The 17,102-nt window shown below is 43.4% G+C and overlaps 1 protein-coding gene across 1 annotated transcript in view; it reads right to left on the bottom strand.

Moving 5' to 3' along the window:
• LOC122919808 (relaxin receptor 2-like) overlaps nt 1-17,102 on the bottom strand; it is a 403,299-nt gene that overhangs the window by 136,291 nt on the left and 249,906 nt on the right. Inside the window, exon 11 of the mRNA XM_044268998.1 lies at nt 3,932-4,003. Within this exon, the coding sequence (XP_044124933.1) occupies nt 3,932-4,003 (72 nt within the window). The remainder of the gene's footprint in view (nt 1-3,931; nt 4,004-17,102) is intronic.

The raw sequence follows: 17,102 nt of genomic DNA, 5'->3' as shown, positions 1-17,102 counted from the left end.
GTACTTCCAGAAACACTCTCCAAAGCATAGGGCAGGGTGGTCAGGACAGTCAGGACAGAAATAGCGGGTGTCACGCCTTATTCCACTCCTGCTACAGACACGACATTTTTTTCGGGGTGGCGGTCGGTTTGAGGTACCAGGAACGACACTGGGGAAATGTCGCTCGTGTAGACAGCTAACTACACTGGTGGATGGGGCCACGGAACCTCCTGGGTACAGGAGGTTCGCGATGATCTCTTCCTGAAATTTGAGGAAGGATCCAGTTCTCCCAGCCTTACTGTAGAGAACAAAACTATTGTACAGAGCCAATTGAATTAAATATACAGACACCTTCTTATACCAGCGTCTGGTTCTGCGTGACACTAAATACGGAGCCAACATCTGGTCATTGAAGTCCACCCCTCCCATGTGGAGGTTATAGTCGTGGACTGAGAGGGGCTTTTCAATGACACGGGTTGCTCGCTCAATTTGGATTGTCGTGTCTGCGTGAATGGAGGAGAGCATGTAAACGTCACGCTTGTCTCTCCATTTCACCGCGAGCAGTTCTTCGTTACACAGTGCGGCCCTCTGCCCCCTTGCAAGACGGGTGGTAACGAGCCGTTGGGGGAAGCCCGCGTGACTAGTTCGCGCGGTACCACAGGCGCCAATCCGTTCTAGAAACAAATGCCTAAAGAGGGCCACACTTGTGTAAAAATTGTCCACATATAGATGGTACCCCTTGCCGAATAAGGGTGACACCAAGTCCCAAACTGTCTTCCCACTGCTCCCCAGGTAGTCAGGGCAACCGACCGGCTCCAGGGTCTGATCTTTTCCCTCATAGATCCGAAATTTGTGGGTATAGCCTGTGGCCCTTTCACAGAGCTTATACAATTTGACCCCATACCGGGCGCGCTTGCTTGGGATGTATTGTTTGAAGCCAAGGCGCCCGGTAAAATGTATCAGGGACTCGTCTATGCAGATGTTTTGCTCAGGGGTATAAATATCTGCAAATTTCAGGTTGAAATGGTCTATGAGGGGCCGAATTTTGTGGAGCCGGTCAAAAGCAGGATGGCCTCTGGGACGGGAGTAGTGTTGCTCACGAATATTCGAATTGCGAATTTTAATTGCGAATATCGACACTTTGAGAATTCGCGAATATTTCGAATATCGCAAAATATATTCGTAATTGTGAATATTCGATTTTCGGGAAAATACCAGTTCATGCGAATTTTTATGCGAACATTTTTATGCGAATTTTATGCGAATTTTCGCAATCAAGAAAATAATGCCTGGAGATCATGAATTCGCGAATTCTCGAATATATGGCGAATATTCGCCCAAATATTCGCAAAATATCGCAAATTCGAATATTGCCCCTGCCGCTCATCACTAGACGGGAGGTGCTGTTATCACTAAAGGGCAGGAAACGCAGGATGGTCTCAAATCGTGTCCTGGACATAGCAGCAGAGAACATGGGCATGTGATGAATTGGGTTCGTGGACCAATATGACCGCAATTCATGCTTTTTTGTCAGGCCCATGTTGAGGAGGAGGCCCAGAAAAGTTTTAATTTCGGAAACTTGGACTGGTTTCCACCAGAAAGACTGGGCATAAGAGCTTCCCGGGTTAGCGGTTATAAATTGTGTGGCATATCTGTTTGTTTCGGCCACAACTAAGTCTAAGAGCTCCGCAGTCAAGAACAGCTCAAAAAATCCCAGGGCCGAACCGATCTGAGCTGTCTCAACCCAAACTCCAGACTGGGCAGTGAAAGGGAAAACTACAGGTGCGGCTGAAGTTGGGGACTGCCAATCAGGGTTTGCCAGCACCTCTGGGATTCTAGGGGCTCTACGGGCACGTCTTTGCGGTGGCTGCGACGGGGTCACTACTGCACGTGCCACCGTACCAGCTTCAACTGCCCTTCTGGTGCTCGCTACTTCACCAGGTTGTACGGCAGTGCTGGTACTAGGTCCAGGAAGGGCTGGGCTGCTGGTGTATGCCTCACCACGTAATCCGACAGCACGAGCCCCACTCTGCTACTCTTGAAGCGGATCTAGCGACACGGGGCCGGGTACGCCTGCTGCTATCAGGGACCTCAGCCTCCTCATCCGAACTTTGGGTCAGAGAGCCACTGCTTTCTACAGGTTCGTATTCTGACCCGCTGGATTCATCAGATGAGGGTTCCCATTCCTCATCCGACTGGGTCAGAAGCCTGTAGGCCTCTTCAGAAGAATACCCCCTGTTAGACATTTGGGCAACTAAATTTAGGGGTATTCCCTGAGACTACCCAAGAAAAAAAAAGCAAGCCTGTCTTACAAAGGGGAGGCTAGCGAAGTACCGGAGGCCGCTGCGGTTGATAAAAAATATCAAAACTGATTTTTTTTATCGCCGCAGTGCGTGTAAAGTGAATGTGCAGTGATCAAAAAAAAATAATTTTTTTTTCACTGCGGTGGGGCGGGCGTGGGCGAACGCACGTGTGGGCGACCGATCAGGCCTGATCGGGCAAACACTGCGTTTTGGGTGGAGGGCGAACTAAAGTGACACTAGTACTATTATAGATCTGACCGTGATCAGTTTTGATCACTTTCAGATACTATAAAAGTACAAATGCTGATTAGTGATACGTTAATCAGCGAATAACGGACTGCGGTGCGGTGGGCTAGGCGCTAACTGATCGCTAAACTACCCAACCAAGGGACCTAAACTATACCTAAAACCTAACGGTCAATACCAGTGAAAAAAAAAAAGTGACATTTTGCACTGATCACTTTTTTCCTTTTCACTAGTGATTGACAGGGGCAAGAAGGGCTTATCAAAGGGTTAATTGGGTGCTGGGAGGTGATCTGTGGGCTAAGTTTAGTGTAGTGGGTACTCACAGGGATGTGTGCTCCTCTGCTCCTCTCCTGGAACCAACCGACCAAAAGAAGGAGCAGAGGAGCACAGCAGCCATATAACCCCATCATATTTACTAATATGATGGGTTATGTGGTTTCTGATTGTTTTTTTTGAAAATCATCAACCTGCCAGCCAATGATCGTGGCCGGCAGGTTGATGACGAACTTCTTCTTTGTATTTTGCCGGCCCGCGAAGAGCACGACCGCCGAGAAGACGCAATCCTGCGAACGGCGGTCGTGAGGAGGTTAAATCTGCCTAATTGGTGCTTATTATGCTTGATTGCTGCTCCTTGACATCCACAGGTGTTTTCTTAAGAGTGGTAGTCTTTAAGGGGTTGAATAATTGTGTCAATGAAGAAATCACAAAAAAAAACATTTAATACTGTGTTACAAAAACAATTGATGTCATTTTAGTTGCATTTTGTTCTTTAAAAAGTCCTTGTAAGATTTCATTCTGAACACAATTAAAAAAGTACACTAAATTCCCTAAAACCCTTTACAGCATTGGGGGTTGAATAATTTTGAACACAACTGTATATAGTGCTTATGGTACATGTTACTGTAGTTTATTCCCTCCGCATTGGTTGAGGCTGACTACAAAGCATTATGGAAAAGCCTGTTGGCCAGGGTGCTGCCCAGGGTCATGTGATCCTCCTTCATCTTCTCTGCCCTGCTGTGATGTCTTCTAATTTGTAAAATGGTGGATGCTAATTTGAGTAAATCATCTGAAACAAACTGCAAAGGTTTTGGATTTGGAGTCTGAATTGTTTTGGGGGGGATCATAAATTCAATATGTTTAGAATTGATTAACTTATCTCTATTTGCAACCTTTCTAGTGTAAGAAGTGAATCCATTGTTGGTCCCAAAAAATTTACAATGATTTACACCATTGCTAAATTTTAGCAGACATCTGTGTAACTGCCAAAAGAAGTGCCAAATTACTAAACAGGTGTGTGCATCTTAGTGAATGTTGTGCACATCAGTCACACCAGTCTAAGTAGATCCCCCTCTTACAGCAACTACGTGTATAGATCCATGACAAAGTGAGACAACTATACTCACAGATCCACTAGTTTGTTCATTTGGGTTAAGGCCCCTTGTTGAATTCTGCTTATTTTGTTTCTGCGCAGGATCCTGTAATGATAAAATGAACAAACACTGAATCATTTATAAGGCAGAAGGCATTTTTTACTTATTTATTATACTTTTTTTGTGACAGGGAATTCATAGGTTTCCCTTATCATGTAACCAGGTTATATTCTATGAGAGATGGGGTTGTCAACTAGAACATTCTTAGGGCTCTTTCACACCTGCGTTATAGTCTTCCGGCATAGAGTTCCGTCGTCAAGGCTCTATGCCGGAAGAATACTGATCAGGATTTTCCTAATGCATTCTGAATGGACAGTCTGTCCTTCAGGATGCATCAGGATGTCTTCCGTTCCGGAACGGAACGTTTTTTGGCCGCAGCAAATAGCGCAGCATGCTGCGCTTTTTTCTCCGGCCAAAAATCCGGAACACTTGCCGCAAGGCCGGATCCGGAATGAATGCCCATTGAAAGGCATTGATCCGGATCCGGCCTTAAGCTAAACGTCGTTTCGGCGCATTGCCGGATGCGACGTTTAGCTTTTTCTCAATGGTTACCATGGCTGCCGGGACGCTAAAGTCCTGGCAGCCATGGTAAAGTGTAGTGGGGAGCAGCATACTTACCATCCGTGCGGCTCCCGGGGCGCTCCAGAGTGACGTCAGGGCGCCCCAAGCGCATGGATCACGTGATCGCATGTACACGTCATCCATGCGCCTGGGGCGCTCTGACGTCATTCTGGAGTGCCCCGGGAGCCGCACGGATGGTAAGTATGCCGCTCCCCCGCTCCCCACTACTACTATGGCAACCAGGACTTTAATAGCGTCCTGGGTGCCATAGTAACACTGAAAGCATTTTGAAGACGGATCCGTCTTCAAATGCTTTCAGTACACTTGCGTTTTTCCGGATCCGGCGTGTAATTCCGGCAAGTGGAGTACACGCCGGATCCGGACAACGCAAGTGTGAAAGAGGCCTTAAAAAGGATCAATAAAAAAAAAAAAAGTAATTCTCACTTTGCTAATCCCGCACTGTGACAATAATCTACCGATTTGTCCCTCTCTTCATAGAAATGTGACTGCTCTGCCAATTACTGACTGAGTTGGGTCATCAGGGGAGCCCATGGACCCTAGAGATTACTGCAGGAAAAGTGTATAGCTTCTTGTCAGAAAGGCATGAAATAGGAGGAGTTCAAAACTAGACCCCTCTTATGGTGGTGTGGTCTTCCTAAAACCTGTTGGAAACCTCAGAGTTTGAACATTGTTTTATAAGTAATCTGTTTGGCATTTGTATCTGGCTGTTGTATAGCTATTTACAGTGAAATTAAAGGGAGTTTGAAGCTTTCTAATCTTATACAAACATTTCAATTGTTAAAGGGGTTTTTCTGGACCAACATATTGATGACATTCTATATTTATTGACTAGGACCATGAGCTGCCAATACCTAAGAATGGAAACTATGCAGTTTATAGAGCTCTGCGCCCTGTTAATTTCTAGACTCTGCTGCCCTCCTTACAGCTAAGCTGGGGTTCTGAGTGTCTGGGACCCATCCCAATCTTATATTTATGACCTGTTCTAAGAAGAGAAAAACTCCTTTAAGGGAATTAGCCAGACAATAAGATTTCCTCTGCCACTATAGACTTATAGATGCATCTATACTACTTTTAATCAGCAGTGGCAAGCCTATTATTTATATAGATCCCATCTTTGTACCATCGATTTGGAGGATTTATATTTGGAACATTGTTTTCCAATAATATCAAGCAGTGACATTTCCTCGTCCTCCTAGAAAAGAATTAGTTATTTTACAAACCGGATTCCAAAAAAGTTATAAACAAACTGTGAATAAAAACTGAATGCAATGATGTGGAGATGGCAAATGTCAATATTTTATTTGTAATAGAACGTAGATGACAGATCAAACGTTTAATCCGAGTAAATGTATAATTTTAAAGGAAAAATACGTTGATTCAAATTTTCACGGTGTCAACAAATCCCCAAAAAGTTGGGACAAGTAGCAATAAGAGGCTGGAAAAAGTTAATTTGAGCATAGCGAAGAGCTGGAAGACCAATTAACACTAATTAGGTCAATTGGCAACATGATTGGGTATAAAGAGAGCTTCTCAGAGTGGCAGTGTCTCTCAGAAGCCAAGATGGGTAGAGGATCACCAATTCCCACAATGTTGCGCAGAAAGATAGTGGAGCAATATCAGAAAGGTGTTACCCAATGAAAAATTGCAAAGACTTTGCATCTATCATCATCAACTGTGCATAACATCATCCGAAGATTCTGAGAATCTGGAATAATTTCTGTGCGTAAGGGTCAAGGCCGTAAAACCATACTGGATGCTCGTGATCTCCGGGCCCTTAAACGACACTGCACCACAAACAGGAATGCTACTGTAAAGGAAATCACAGAATGGGCTCAGGAATACTTCCAGAAACCATTGTCAGTGAACACAATCCACCGTGCCATCCGCCGTTGCCAGCTGAAACTCTACAGTGCAAAGAAGAAGCCATTTCTAAGCAAGATCCACAAGCTCAGGCGTTTTCACTGGGCCAGGGATCATTTAAAATGGAGTGTGGCAAAATGGAAGACTGTTCTGTGGTCAGACGAGTCACGATTCGAAGTTCTTTTTGGAAATCTGGGATGCCATGTCATCTGGACCAAAGAGGACAAGGACAACCCAAGTTGCTATCAACGTTCAGTTCCGAAGCCTGCATCTTTGATGGTATGGGGTTGCATGAGTGCGTGTGGCATGGGCAGCTTGCATGTCTGGAAAGGCACCATCAATGCAGAAAATATATTCAGGTTCTAGAACAACATATGCTCTCATCCAGACGTCATCTCTTTCAGGGAAGACCCTGCATTTTTTAACAAGATAATGCCAGACCACATTTTGCATCAATCACAACATCATGGCTGCGTAGGAGAAGGATCCGGGTACTGAAATGGCCAGTCTGCAGTCCAGATCTTTCACCTATAGAGAACATTTGGCGCATCATAAAGAGGAAGGTGCAACAAAGAAGGCCCAAGACGATTGAACAGTTAGAGGCCTGTATTAGACAAGAATGGGAGAGCATTCCTATTTCTAAACTTGAGAAACTGGTCTCCTCGGTCCCCAGACGTCTGTTGAGTGTTGTAAGAAGAAGGGGAGATGCCACACAGTGGTGAAAATGGCCTTGTCCCAACTTTTGGGGGATTTGTTGACACCATGAAATTCTGATTCAACATACTCTTCCCTTAAAATGGTACATTTTCTCAGTTTAAACTTGTGTTCCGTGATTTATGTTCTATTCTGAATAAAATATTAGAAGTTGGCACCTCCACATCATTGCATTCAGTTTTTATTCACGATTTGTATAGTGTCCCAACTTTTTTGGAATCCGGTTTGTATTTATTATGATTTTTTTTCACCCAGAGAAGATGTAGTTGTATTACTTCTTTGTGACTCAGACTGGTCCAAGTCACGACAGGCTTGTCATTTTTACTTGGATAGTGTCTTTTATTGATTTACTCATGTTCTACATATCTACTGTACTTCTGCATTCTTCTAAGGCACAGGAATTCTGAGCTTCTAAACTATTAGTGTCCAAACAATAGGATACAGAAATCAACCAACCACGTAGGTAAAATCTGCAAGCTGTGTGTATGTGACTTTTTAAGTGCAACTTAAAAAAAAAAAAAAAAAATGAAGTTGCAAGTGCCTCTCTTTACACCAACCTCGCCACTTTTCCAAAAGAAAACGTGGTAAGGGCAATAAAAGGGGCATGGCCAAGACCAAATACATCTTCATTTACACCAGTTTTTTTGAGCAGATGTAGCTAGAAATCTGCGGCAGCTCAGAGCTGCCATAGGTTTCTCTTTAGGCACATGGACTGTCGGAAGATGTGCCTAATTTATGACAAGGCTTGTGTCAGGGAACATCAACACTAGTGCAGAAAGTGCCACTCTTGATAAATCTCCCTTGAAATGTCTGATGAAGCTCTCCTAAACATTCTGGGTGAGAGAACCCAGAAAATACTTTATATCTGAGTGATCAGAACAGTGAAGAATGGAGAAGGGCAGCACTGCACAATACACAATACACACTCTCCTTTTCTTTTGGACCAGTCTCAGTCTTCCCAACAAGGTAAACAAACATTCTAATCAATAGATTTTCTTGCACAGCATGAAATAATAGTATCATTCTAACATATCACACTATATGTCAGAACTAAACATGCAATCAACACAGTGTTTTTCTAGGCATTAGAGGACCCATTTAGGAAAGGGACCCACATAGCCATATACCTCCAGCAGCTGTTGGAACAGATGTTCCTCCTGATTCTCTCAAACACATGCATGTTTGAGTTTGGCCAAGCATGCATGTGCTTTCAATGGGAAAAGAGTAGAAAGCTGATTTCAAACACCTCTGGCGGCACTTTATCTCCCACAAGGATGAAATTATTGGTTATTGAAATTCAGTTAGCCTGATCATCTCTTGGGGAGGAGTCGGGAGGAACCCATACACATGACGATTATGGTTGATAATGGAATGTGTATGTGTCACGGACGGTGTACAGGAAACAAGACAAAGCAACATGCATATATGACTGAGTGGATCCAAAGCTAAGGAACCAAAGGGGAGACCCCTGCACAAGACCTGAGACTTTCCCTGGCTGCTCAGCCTATGCAAAGATCCCAGAGGTGGATGGTTGCATATCCACCTGAACACCCTACAATAGTGAGGGGACACGACCGCCGGCTCCCTACACCAGACACGGAGGGAGTCAGGGTCACCTGGGATCCAGCAAACAGAAAATGACAGATAAATGTTCAGCACTTAACTTTGTAGCAGACTGGAAAACAAGATCAGCATGCACACACACTCCAGGAAGTAGTATAAGCCGCCCAGTAATGCACCATGGGGAGGAATTTAAAGGGAAGCAATCAGTCCAACTAGATGACAGCTGAGAGAGGCTAACGAGATGAGGAACTGAACAGCACAACAAAGAGAACTCAAGGAGGAGGTTCTGAAAGGCTTCTGTCAGAGCTTCTCAGCTGTCTGGTTGTGACAGTATGGTAGGCTTTAAGAATTGTACTACTAATACTTAGTTGTACTGATTTCATCCATCTCTGGTAACAGTTTAAAAAATGTATTCAGTCCTGGCCCTTTTAAATTGGCATCAGCAGGACAGGCTTCAGAGTTATGTGGACCTTTAGGCAGTAAAATCATAGCGTATATTGTATAATTATGGCATTTACATTTTTGTCACTTTCTGCTGCTTTTTTTAAAAGTAACATATTTTCCTATCATTTCTACCCAAAAAAAAACCAAAAACCCATCATCTGTTAAGATAACCTAAAAATTAGAGGTGCAGCTGTATTCTACAGCATTTGCAATGTAATTCGCTTACTGGTGGAATAGAAACATAGAATGTGTCGGCAGATAAGAACCATTTGGCCCATCTAGTCTGCCCAATATACTGAATACTATGAATAGCCCTTGGCCCTATCTTATATGAAGGATGGCCTTATGCCTATCCTATGCATGCTTAACCACTTCAACCCCGCTAGGTGAAACCCCCTTAATGACCAGGCCACTTTTTACACTTCTGCACTACACTACTTTCACCGTTTATTGCTCGGTCATGCAACTTACCACCCAAATGAATTTTACATCCTTTTCTTCTCACTAATAGAGCTTTCATTTGGTGGTATTTCATTGCTGCTGCCATTTTTACTTTTTTTGTTATTAATCGAAATGTAACTATTTTTTTGCAAAAAAATGATATTTTTCACTCTCCGTTGTAAAATTTTGCAAAAAAAATGACATCCATATATAAATTTTTCGCTAAATTTATTGTTCTACATGTCTTTGATAAAAAAAAATTGTTTAGGTAAAAAAAAAAAATGGTTTGGGTAAAAGTTATCGCGTTTACAAACTACGGTACAAAAATGTGAATTTCCACTTTTTGAAACAGCTCTGACTTTCTAAGCACCTGTCATGTTTCCTGAGGTTCTACAATGCCCAGACAGTACACCCCACAAATGACCCCATTTCGGAAAGTAGACGCCCTAAGGTATTCAATGATGGGCATAGTGAGTTCATAGAACTTTTTATTTTTTTTCACAAGTTAGCGGAAAATGATGATTTATTTTTTATTTTATTTTTTTCTTACAAAGTCTCATATTCCACTAACTTGTGACAAAAAATTAAAAATTCTAGGAACTCGCCATGCCCCTCACGGAATACCCTGAGGTGTCTTCTTTCCAAAATGGGGTCACTTGTAGGGTAGTTATACTGCCCTGGCATTTTAGGGGCCCATATGCGTGAGAAGTAGTTTGCAATCAAAATCTGTAAAAAATGACCGGTGAAATCCGAAAGGTGCTCTTTAGAATGTGGTGCTCTTCGGTATCGCCGTACTCAGGAGAAGTTGGGGAATGTGTTTTGGGGTGTCATTTTACATATACCCATGCTTGGTTAGAGAAATATCTTGGTCAAATGCTAACTTTGTATAAAAAAATGGGAAATGTTGTCTTATACCAAGATATTTCTCTCACCCAACACGGGTATATGTAAAATGACACCCCAAAACACATTCCCCAACTTCTCCAGAGTGCGGCGATACCAGATGTGTGACATTTTTTTGCAGCCTAGGTGGGCAAAGGGGCACACATTCCAAAGAACACCTTTCGGATTTCACCGGTCATTTTTTACAGATTTTGATTGCAAACTACTTCTCACACATATGGGCCCCTAAAATGCCAGGGCAGTATAACTACCCCACAAATGACCCCATTTTGGAAAGAAGACACCCCAGGGTGTTCCGTGAGGGGCATGGAGAGTTCCTAGAATTTTTTATTTTTTGTCACAAGTTAGTGGAATATGAGACTTTGTAAGAAAAAGAAAAAAAAATCATCATTTTCCGCTAACTTGTGACAAAAAATAAAAAATTCTAGGAACTCAACGTGCCCCTAACGGAATACCTTGGGGTGTCTTCTTTCCAAAATGGGGTCACTTGTGGGGTAGTTATACTGCCCTGGCATTCTAGGGGCCCTAATGTGTGGTAAGTAGTTTGAAATCAAAATGTGTAAAAAATGACTTGTAAAATCCTAAAGGTGCTCTTTGGAATGTGTGGCCCTTTGCCCACCTAGGCGGCAAAAAAGTGTCACACATGTGGTATCGCCGTACTCAGGAGAAGTTGGGGAATGTGTTTTGGGGTGTCATTTTACATATAACCATGCTGGGTGAGAGAAATATCTTGGCAAAAGACAACTTTTCCCATTTTTTTAGTTGGCATTTGACCAAGATATTTATCTCACTCAGCATGGGTATATGTAAAATGACACCCCAAAACACATTCCCCAACTTCTTCTGAGTACGGCGATACCACATGTGTGACACTTTTTTGCAGCCTAGATGCGCAAAGCGGCCCAAATTCCTTTTAGGAGGGCATTTTTAGACATTTGGATCCCAGACTTCTTCTCATGCTTTAGGGCCCCTAAAAGCCAGGGAAGTATGAATACCCCACATATGACCCCATTTTGGAAAGAAGACACCCCAAGGTATTCCGGGGCATGGCGAGTTCATAGAATTTTTTTTTGGGGGCACAAGTTAGCGGAAATTGATTTTTTTTTTGTTTTTTCTCACAAAGTCTCCCTTTCCGCTAACTTGGGACAAAAATTTAAATCTTTCATGGACTCAATATGCCCCTCACGGAATACCTTGGGGTGTCTTCTTTCCGAAATGGCGTCACATGTGGGGCATTTATACTTCCCTGGCATTTTAGGGGCCCTAAAGCGTGAGAAGAAGTCTGGAATATAAATGTCTAAAACATTTTACGCATTTGGATTCCGTGAGGGGTATGGTGAGTTCATGTGAGATTTTATTTTTTGACACGAGTTAGTGGAATATGAGACTTTGTAAGAAAAAAAAAAAAAAAAAAAATTTCCGCTAACTTGGGCCAAAAAAATGTCTGAATGGAGCCTTACAGGGGGGGTGATCACCCATATAGACTCCCTGATCACCCCCCTGTCATTGATCACCCCCCTGTCATTGATCACCCCCCTGTAAGACTCCATTCAGACGTCCGTATGATTTTCACGGATCTACGGATACATGGATCGGATCCGCAAAACACATACGGACGTCTGAATGGAGCCTTACAGGGGGGTGATCAATGACAGAGGGGTGATCACCCATATAGACTCCCTGATCACCCCCGTCATTGATCACCCCCCTGTAAGGCTCCATTCAGACGTCCGTATGTGTTTTGCGGATCCGATCCATATATCCGTGGATCCGTAAAAATCATACGGACATCTGAATGGAGCCTTACAGGGGGGTGATCAATGACAGGGGGGTGATCAGGGTGTCTATATGGGTGATCACCCCCCTGTAAGGCTCCATTCAGACGTCCGTATGCGCTTTGCGGATCCGATCCATGTATCCGTGGATCCGTAAAAATCATACGGACGTCTGAATGGAGCCTTACAGGGGGGTGATCAATGACGGGGGTGATCAGTGAGTCTATATGGGTGATCACCCCTCTGTCATTGATCACCCCCTGTAAGGCTCCATTCAGACGTCCGTATGAGCTTTGCGGATCCGATCCATGTATCCATGGATCCGTAAAAATCATACGGACGTCTGAATGGAACCTTACAGGGGGGTGATCAATGACGGGGGTGATCAGGGAGTCTATATGGGTGATCACCCCTCTGTCATTGATCACCCCCCTGTAAGGCTCCATTCAGACGTCCATATGCCTTTTGCGGATCCGATCCATGTATCCGTGGATCCGTAAAAATCATACGGACGTCTGAATGGAGCCTTACAGGGGGGTGATCAATGACGGGGGTGATCAGGGAGTCTATATGGGTGATCACCCCTCTGTCATTGATCATCCCCCTGTAAGGCTCCATTCAGACGTCCGTATGCGTTTCTGCGGATCCGATCCATGTATCCGTGGATCCGTAAAAATCATACGGACCTCTGAATGGAGCCTTACAGGGGGGTGATCAATGACAGGGGGGTGATCAGGGAGTCTATATGGGGTGATCATGGGTGATCAGGGGTTCATAAGGGGTTAATAAGTGACAGGGGGGGTGTAGTGTAGTGGTGTTTTGTGGTATTTTACACAGCTACCTGTGTCCTCTGGTGGTCGATCCAAACAAAAGGGACACCAGAGGACAAGGTAGCAGGTATATTAGACGCTGTTATCAAAACAGCGTCTAATATACCTGTTAGGGGTTAAAAGAATCACATCTCCAGCCTGCCAGCGAACGATTGCCGCTGGCAGGCTGGAGATCCACTCGCTTACCTTCCGTTCCTGTGAGCGCGCGTGCCTGTGTGCGCGCGTTCACAGGAAATCTCGGCTATCGTGAGATGACGTACGGATGCGTCCAGGAGGAATGAATCAACCACCTTCTGGACGCATCCGTGCGTTAGGCGGTCCAGAGGTGGTTAAACTCCTTCCATGTATTTGCAGCTACCACTTCTGCAGGGAGGCTATTCCATGCATCCACTACACTCTCAGTAAAGTAATACTTCCTGATGTTACTTTTAAACCTTTACCCCTCTAATTTTAAAATATGTCCTCTTGTAGCAGTTTTTCTTTCTTAAAGTATTCTCTCCTCTTTTACCTTGTTGATTCCCTTTATGTATTTAAAAGTTTCTATCATATCCCCTCTGTCTGGTCCTTCTTCCAAGCTATTCATGTTAAGGTCCTTTAGTCTTTCCTTGTAAGTTTTGTCCTGCAATCCATGTACTAGTTTAGTAGCTCTTCTCTGAACTCTCTCCAAAGTATCAATATCCTTCTGGAGATATGGTACTGAGCACAATACTCCAAATAAGGTCTCACTAGTGCTCTGTAGAGCGGCATGAGCGCCTCCCTCTTTCTACTGGTAATGCCTCTCCCTATACACACAAGCATTCTGCTAGCATTTCCTGCTGCTCTATGACATTGTCTGCCTACCTTTAAGTCTTCTGAAATAATGACCCCTAAATCCCTTTCCTCAGATACTGAGGTTAGGACTGTATCACTGATTTTATATTCTGCTCTTGGGTTTTTACGCCCCAGGTGCATTATCTTGCACTTATCAACCTTTACATTTTAGTTGCCAGATTTTTGACCATTCCTCTAGTTTTCATAAATCCTTTTCCACTTGGTGTATCCTTCTAGGAACATCAACCCTGTTACAAATCTTTGTGTCATCAGCAAAAAGCCACACCTTACCATCGAGGCCTTCTGCAATTTCGATCATAAAGATATTAAACCATATGGGCCCCAGAACAGATCCCTGAGGTACCCCATTGGTAACAAGACCATGGTCTGAATATACTTCATTGACTACAACCCTCTGTTGTCTGTCCCTCAGCTACTGCCTAACCCATTCAACAATATGGGAGTCCAAGCACAAAGACTGCAATTTATTGATATGCCTTCTATGTTGGACACTATCAAATACCTTACTAAAGTCTAGATAAGCGATGTCTACTGCACCTCCACCATCTATTATTTTAGTCACCCAATCAAAAAAATCAATAAGATTAGTTTTTCATCTTTCAATCCATGGGATTTTAAATGTTCCACAATCCTCTCCTTAAGTATGGTTTCCATTAATTTCCCCTTTATTGATGTCAGGCTTACTGGCCTATAGTTGCCCGATTCCTCCTTACTACCTTTCTTGTGAATGGGCACATTTGCTAATTTCCAATCTTCTGGGATGACTCCTGTTACCAGTGATTGGTTAAATAAATCTCTTAATGGTTTTGATAGTTCACCGCTAAGCTCTTTTAATAGCTTTGGGTGTATCCCATCAGGCCCCTATGACTTATTTGCATAAATTTTAGACAGCTGACTTAGAACCTCTTCCTCTGTAAAGACACATGCATCAAAAGATTAATTAGTCTTCCTTCCTAACTGAGGTCCGTTTCCTTCATTTTCCTTTGTAAAAACTGAACAGAAGTATTCATTGAGGCAATTAGCTAGTTCTTTATCTTCTTCCATATACCTTCCTTCTTTTGTTTTTAATTAGTTAATTCCTTGTTTTAGTTTCCTTTTTTCATTTATGTATCTGAAGAATGTCTTATCACCTTTTTTCAGTGACTGAGCTAATTTCTCTTCTGCCTGTGCTTTAGAAGCAAAGGCTACTTTCATACCTGCGTTTAGGTGCGGATCCGTCTGGTATCTGCACAGACGGATCCGCACCTATAATGCAAACGCTTAGATCCGTTCAGAACAGATCCGTTTGCATTACCATGAACAAAAAAAAGATTTTACATTGAAACTGAATGGGGGACGGATCCGTTTGAAAATTGAGCCATACTGTGTCAACTTCAAACGGATCCGTCCCCATTGACTTACATTGTAAGTCTGGATGGATCCGTTTTCCTCCGCACGGCCAGGCGGACATCCGAACGCTGCAAGCAGCGTTCGGGTGTCCGCCTGCTGAGCGGAGCGGAGGACAAACGGTGCCAGACTGATGCATTCTGAGCGGATCCGCATCCACTCAGAATGCATTAGGGCTGGACAGATCCATTCGGGGCCGCTTGTGAGAGCCTTCAAACGGAACTCACAAGCGGAGCCCCGAACGCAAGTGTGAAAGTAGCCTAACTTGTTTGGCCTCTCTCTGCCTAATTTTATATATTTGCCTGTCATACTCATTTTTTTTTTTTTTATAATTACTAAATGCTATCTTTTTGTTTTTAATGATTTTGGCCACTTCTGTTGAGTACCACAGTGGTCTCTTACATTTTTTTTCTTTTACTGACAAGCCTAATGCAATTATCTGTTGTCTGCAATAGTGCCACTTTTAAGTAGTCACATTTCTCCCGGACTCCATTGAAACAGTTCCAATCTGATAGGGACTAGTATACCACTAATCTAATTTTAGAAAAGTCAGTTTTTCTAAAATCTAAAATTTTTGGTTTTGTGTGGTGTGACTCACTTATAGTAAACCACACTGACTAATGATCACTAGATCCAAAGCTTTCCCCTACAGTAATAACAGATACTAAATTCCCATTTGTGAATACTACATCTAAAATGGCCTCCATCCAGCTTGGCTCCTCAACTACTTGCTGTAGAGATAATCCCAGTAGGGAATTTAGAATATCTGTACTCCTGGCAGAACTAGCTATTTTGGTTTTCCAGTTTACATCAGGAAGATTGAAGTCTCCCATAATGATAACTTCCCCTTTCAATGTCATTTTAGCTATTTCCTCAACTAGTAGATCATCTAATTCTTTGACTTGGCTAGGTGGTCTATATATCACACCTACATGAGTTACCTTATGATTATCAAGCTGCAAGGTAACCCAAACTGACTCTAAATTGGTCTTGCTAACTTGTATTAAATTAGATTTTATGCTATCTTTTACATACAGGGCCACCCCTCCCTCTTTCTTGCCTTCTCTGTCTTTCCTATATAGAGAGAACCCTGGTATTGTTATATCCCAGTCATTACTCCCATTGAACCATGTCTCAGTAACAGCCACTAAATCTATATTCTCAGATGCCATTATAGACTCAAGTTCATTGATCTTATTCCCTAAACTGCGAGCATTTGTAGACAAGAATATGGAAAATTCAGCCCGCACTACCCCTAGCAGGTGCATATTGCTATGGCGAAATAGAGATATAAATGTAAAAACACAAAATGCAATCGCACACTGCAACCAGCACTCTGCCCTGCCTTTATGCTGGATGTTGAATAAGGCATTGGTGTACATTTTGGCCAAAGCGTAATAAGCCACTCACCACGTCAAGGTCGCCTTCATGAGTGGTCCCTAACACTAGTTCCTACCTTTTATGGGCCATGACAGCCACATAAAGTCCAGGGAGCGCAGGCACAGCATGCACGCCAAGCACACTCTGCTTTTAACCCCGTCCGGTGCCATTACAGCTTTCATCGGATCCAGGGATGCAAGTACTCACATGCATGCTGAGCCCACTTTATACTTCTCCTGGAGCCTAATGGCTACTGGTAGGTGCTGTATAAGCAGACTCAGTTTTATAAAACTGAGTCTGCTTATACAGCACCTACCAGTAGCCATTAGGCTCCAGGAGAAGTATAAAGTGGGCTCAGCATGCATGTGAGTACTTGCATCCCTGGATCCAATGAAAGCTGTAATGGCACCGGACGGGGTTAAAAGCAGAGTGTGC

The sequence above is a fragment of the Bufo gargarizans genome, chromosome 9, assembly GCF_014858855.1.
Source record: "Bufo gargarizans isolate SCDJY-AF-19 chromosome 9, ASM1485885v1, whole genome shotgun sequence".
Lineage (NCBI taxonomy): Eukaryota > Metazoa > Chordata > Amphibia > Anura > Bufonidae > Bufo > Bufo gargarizans.
The sequence above is the reverse complement of the archived record's forward strand: the minus strand, read 5'-3'. Positions and strand labels throughout refer to the sequence as shown.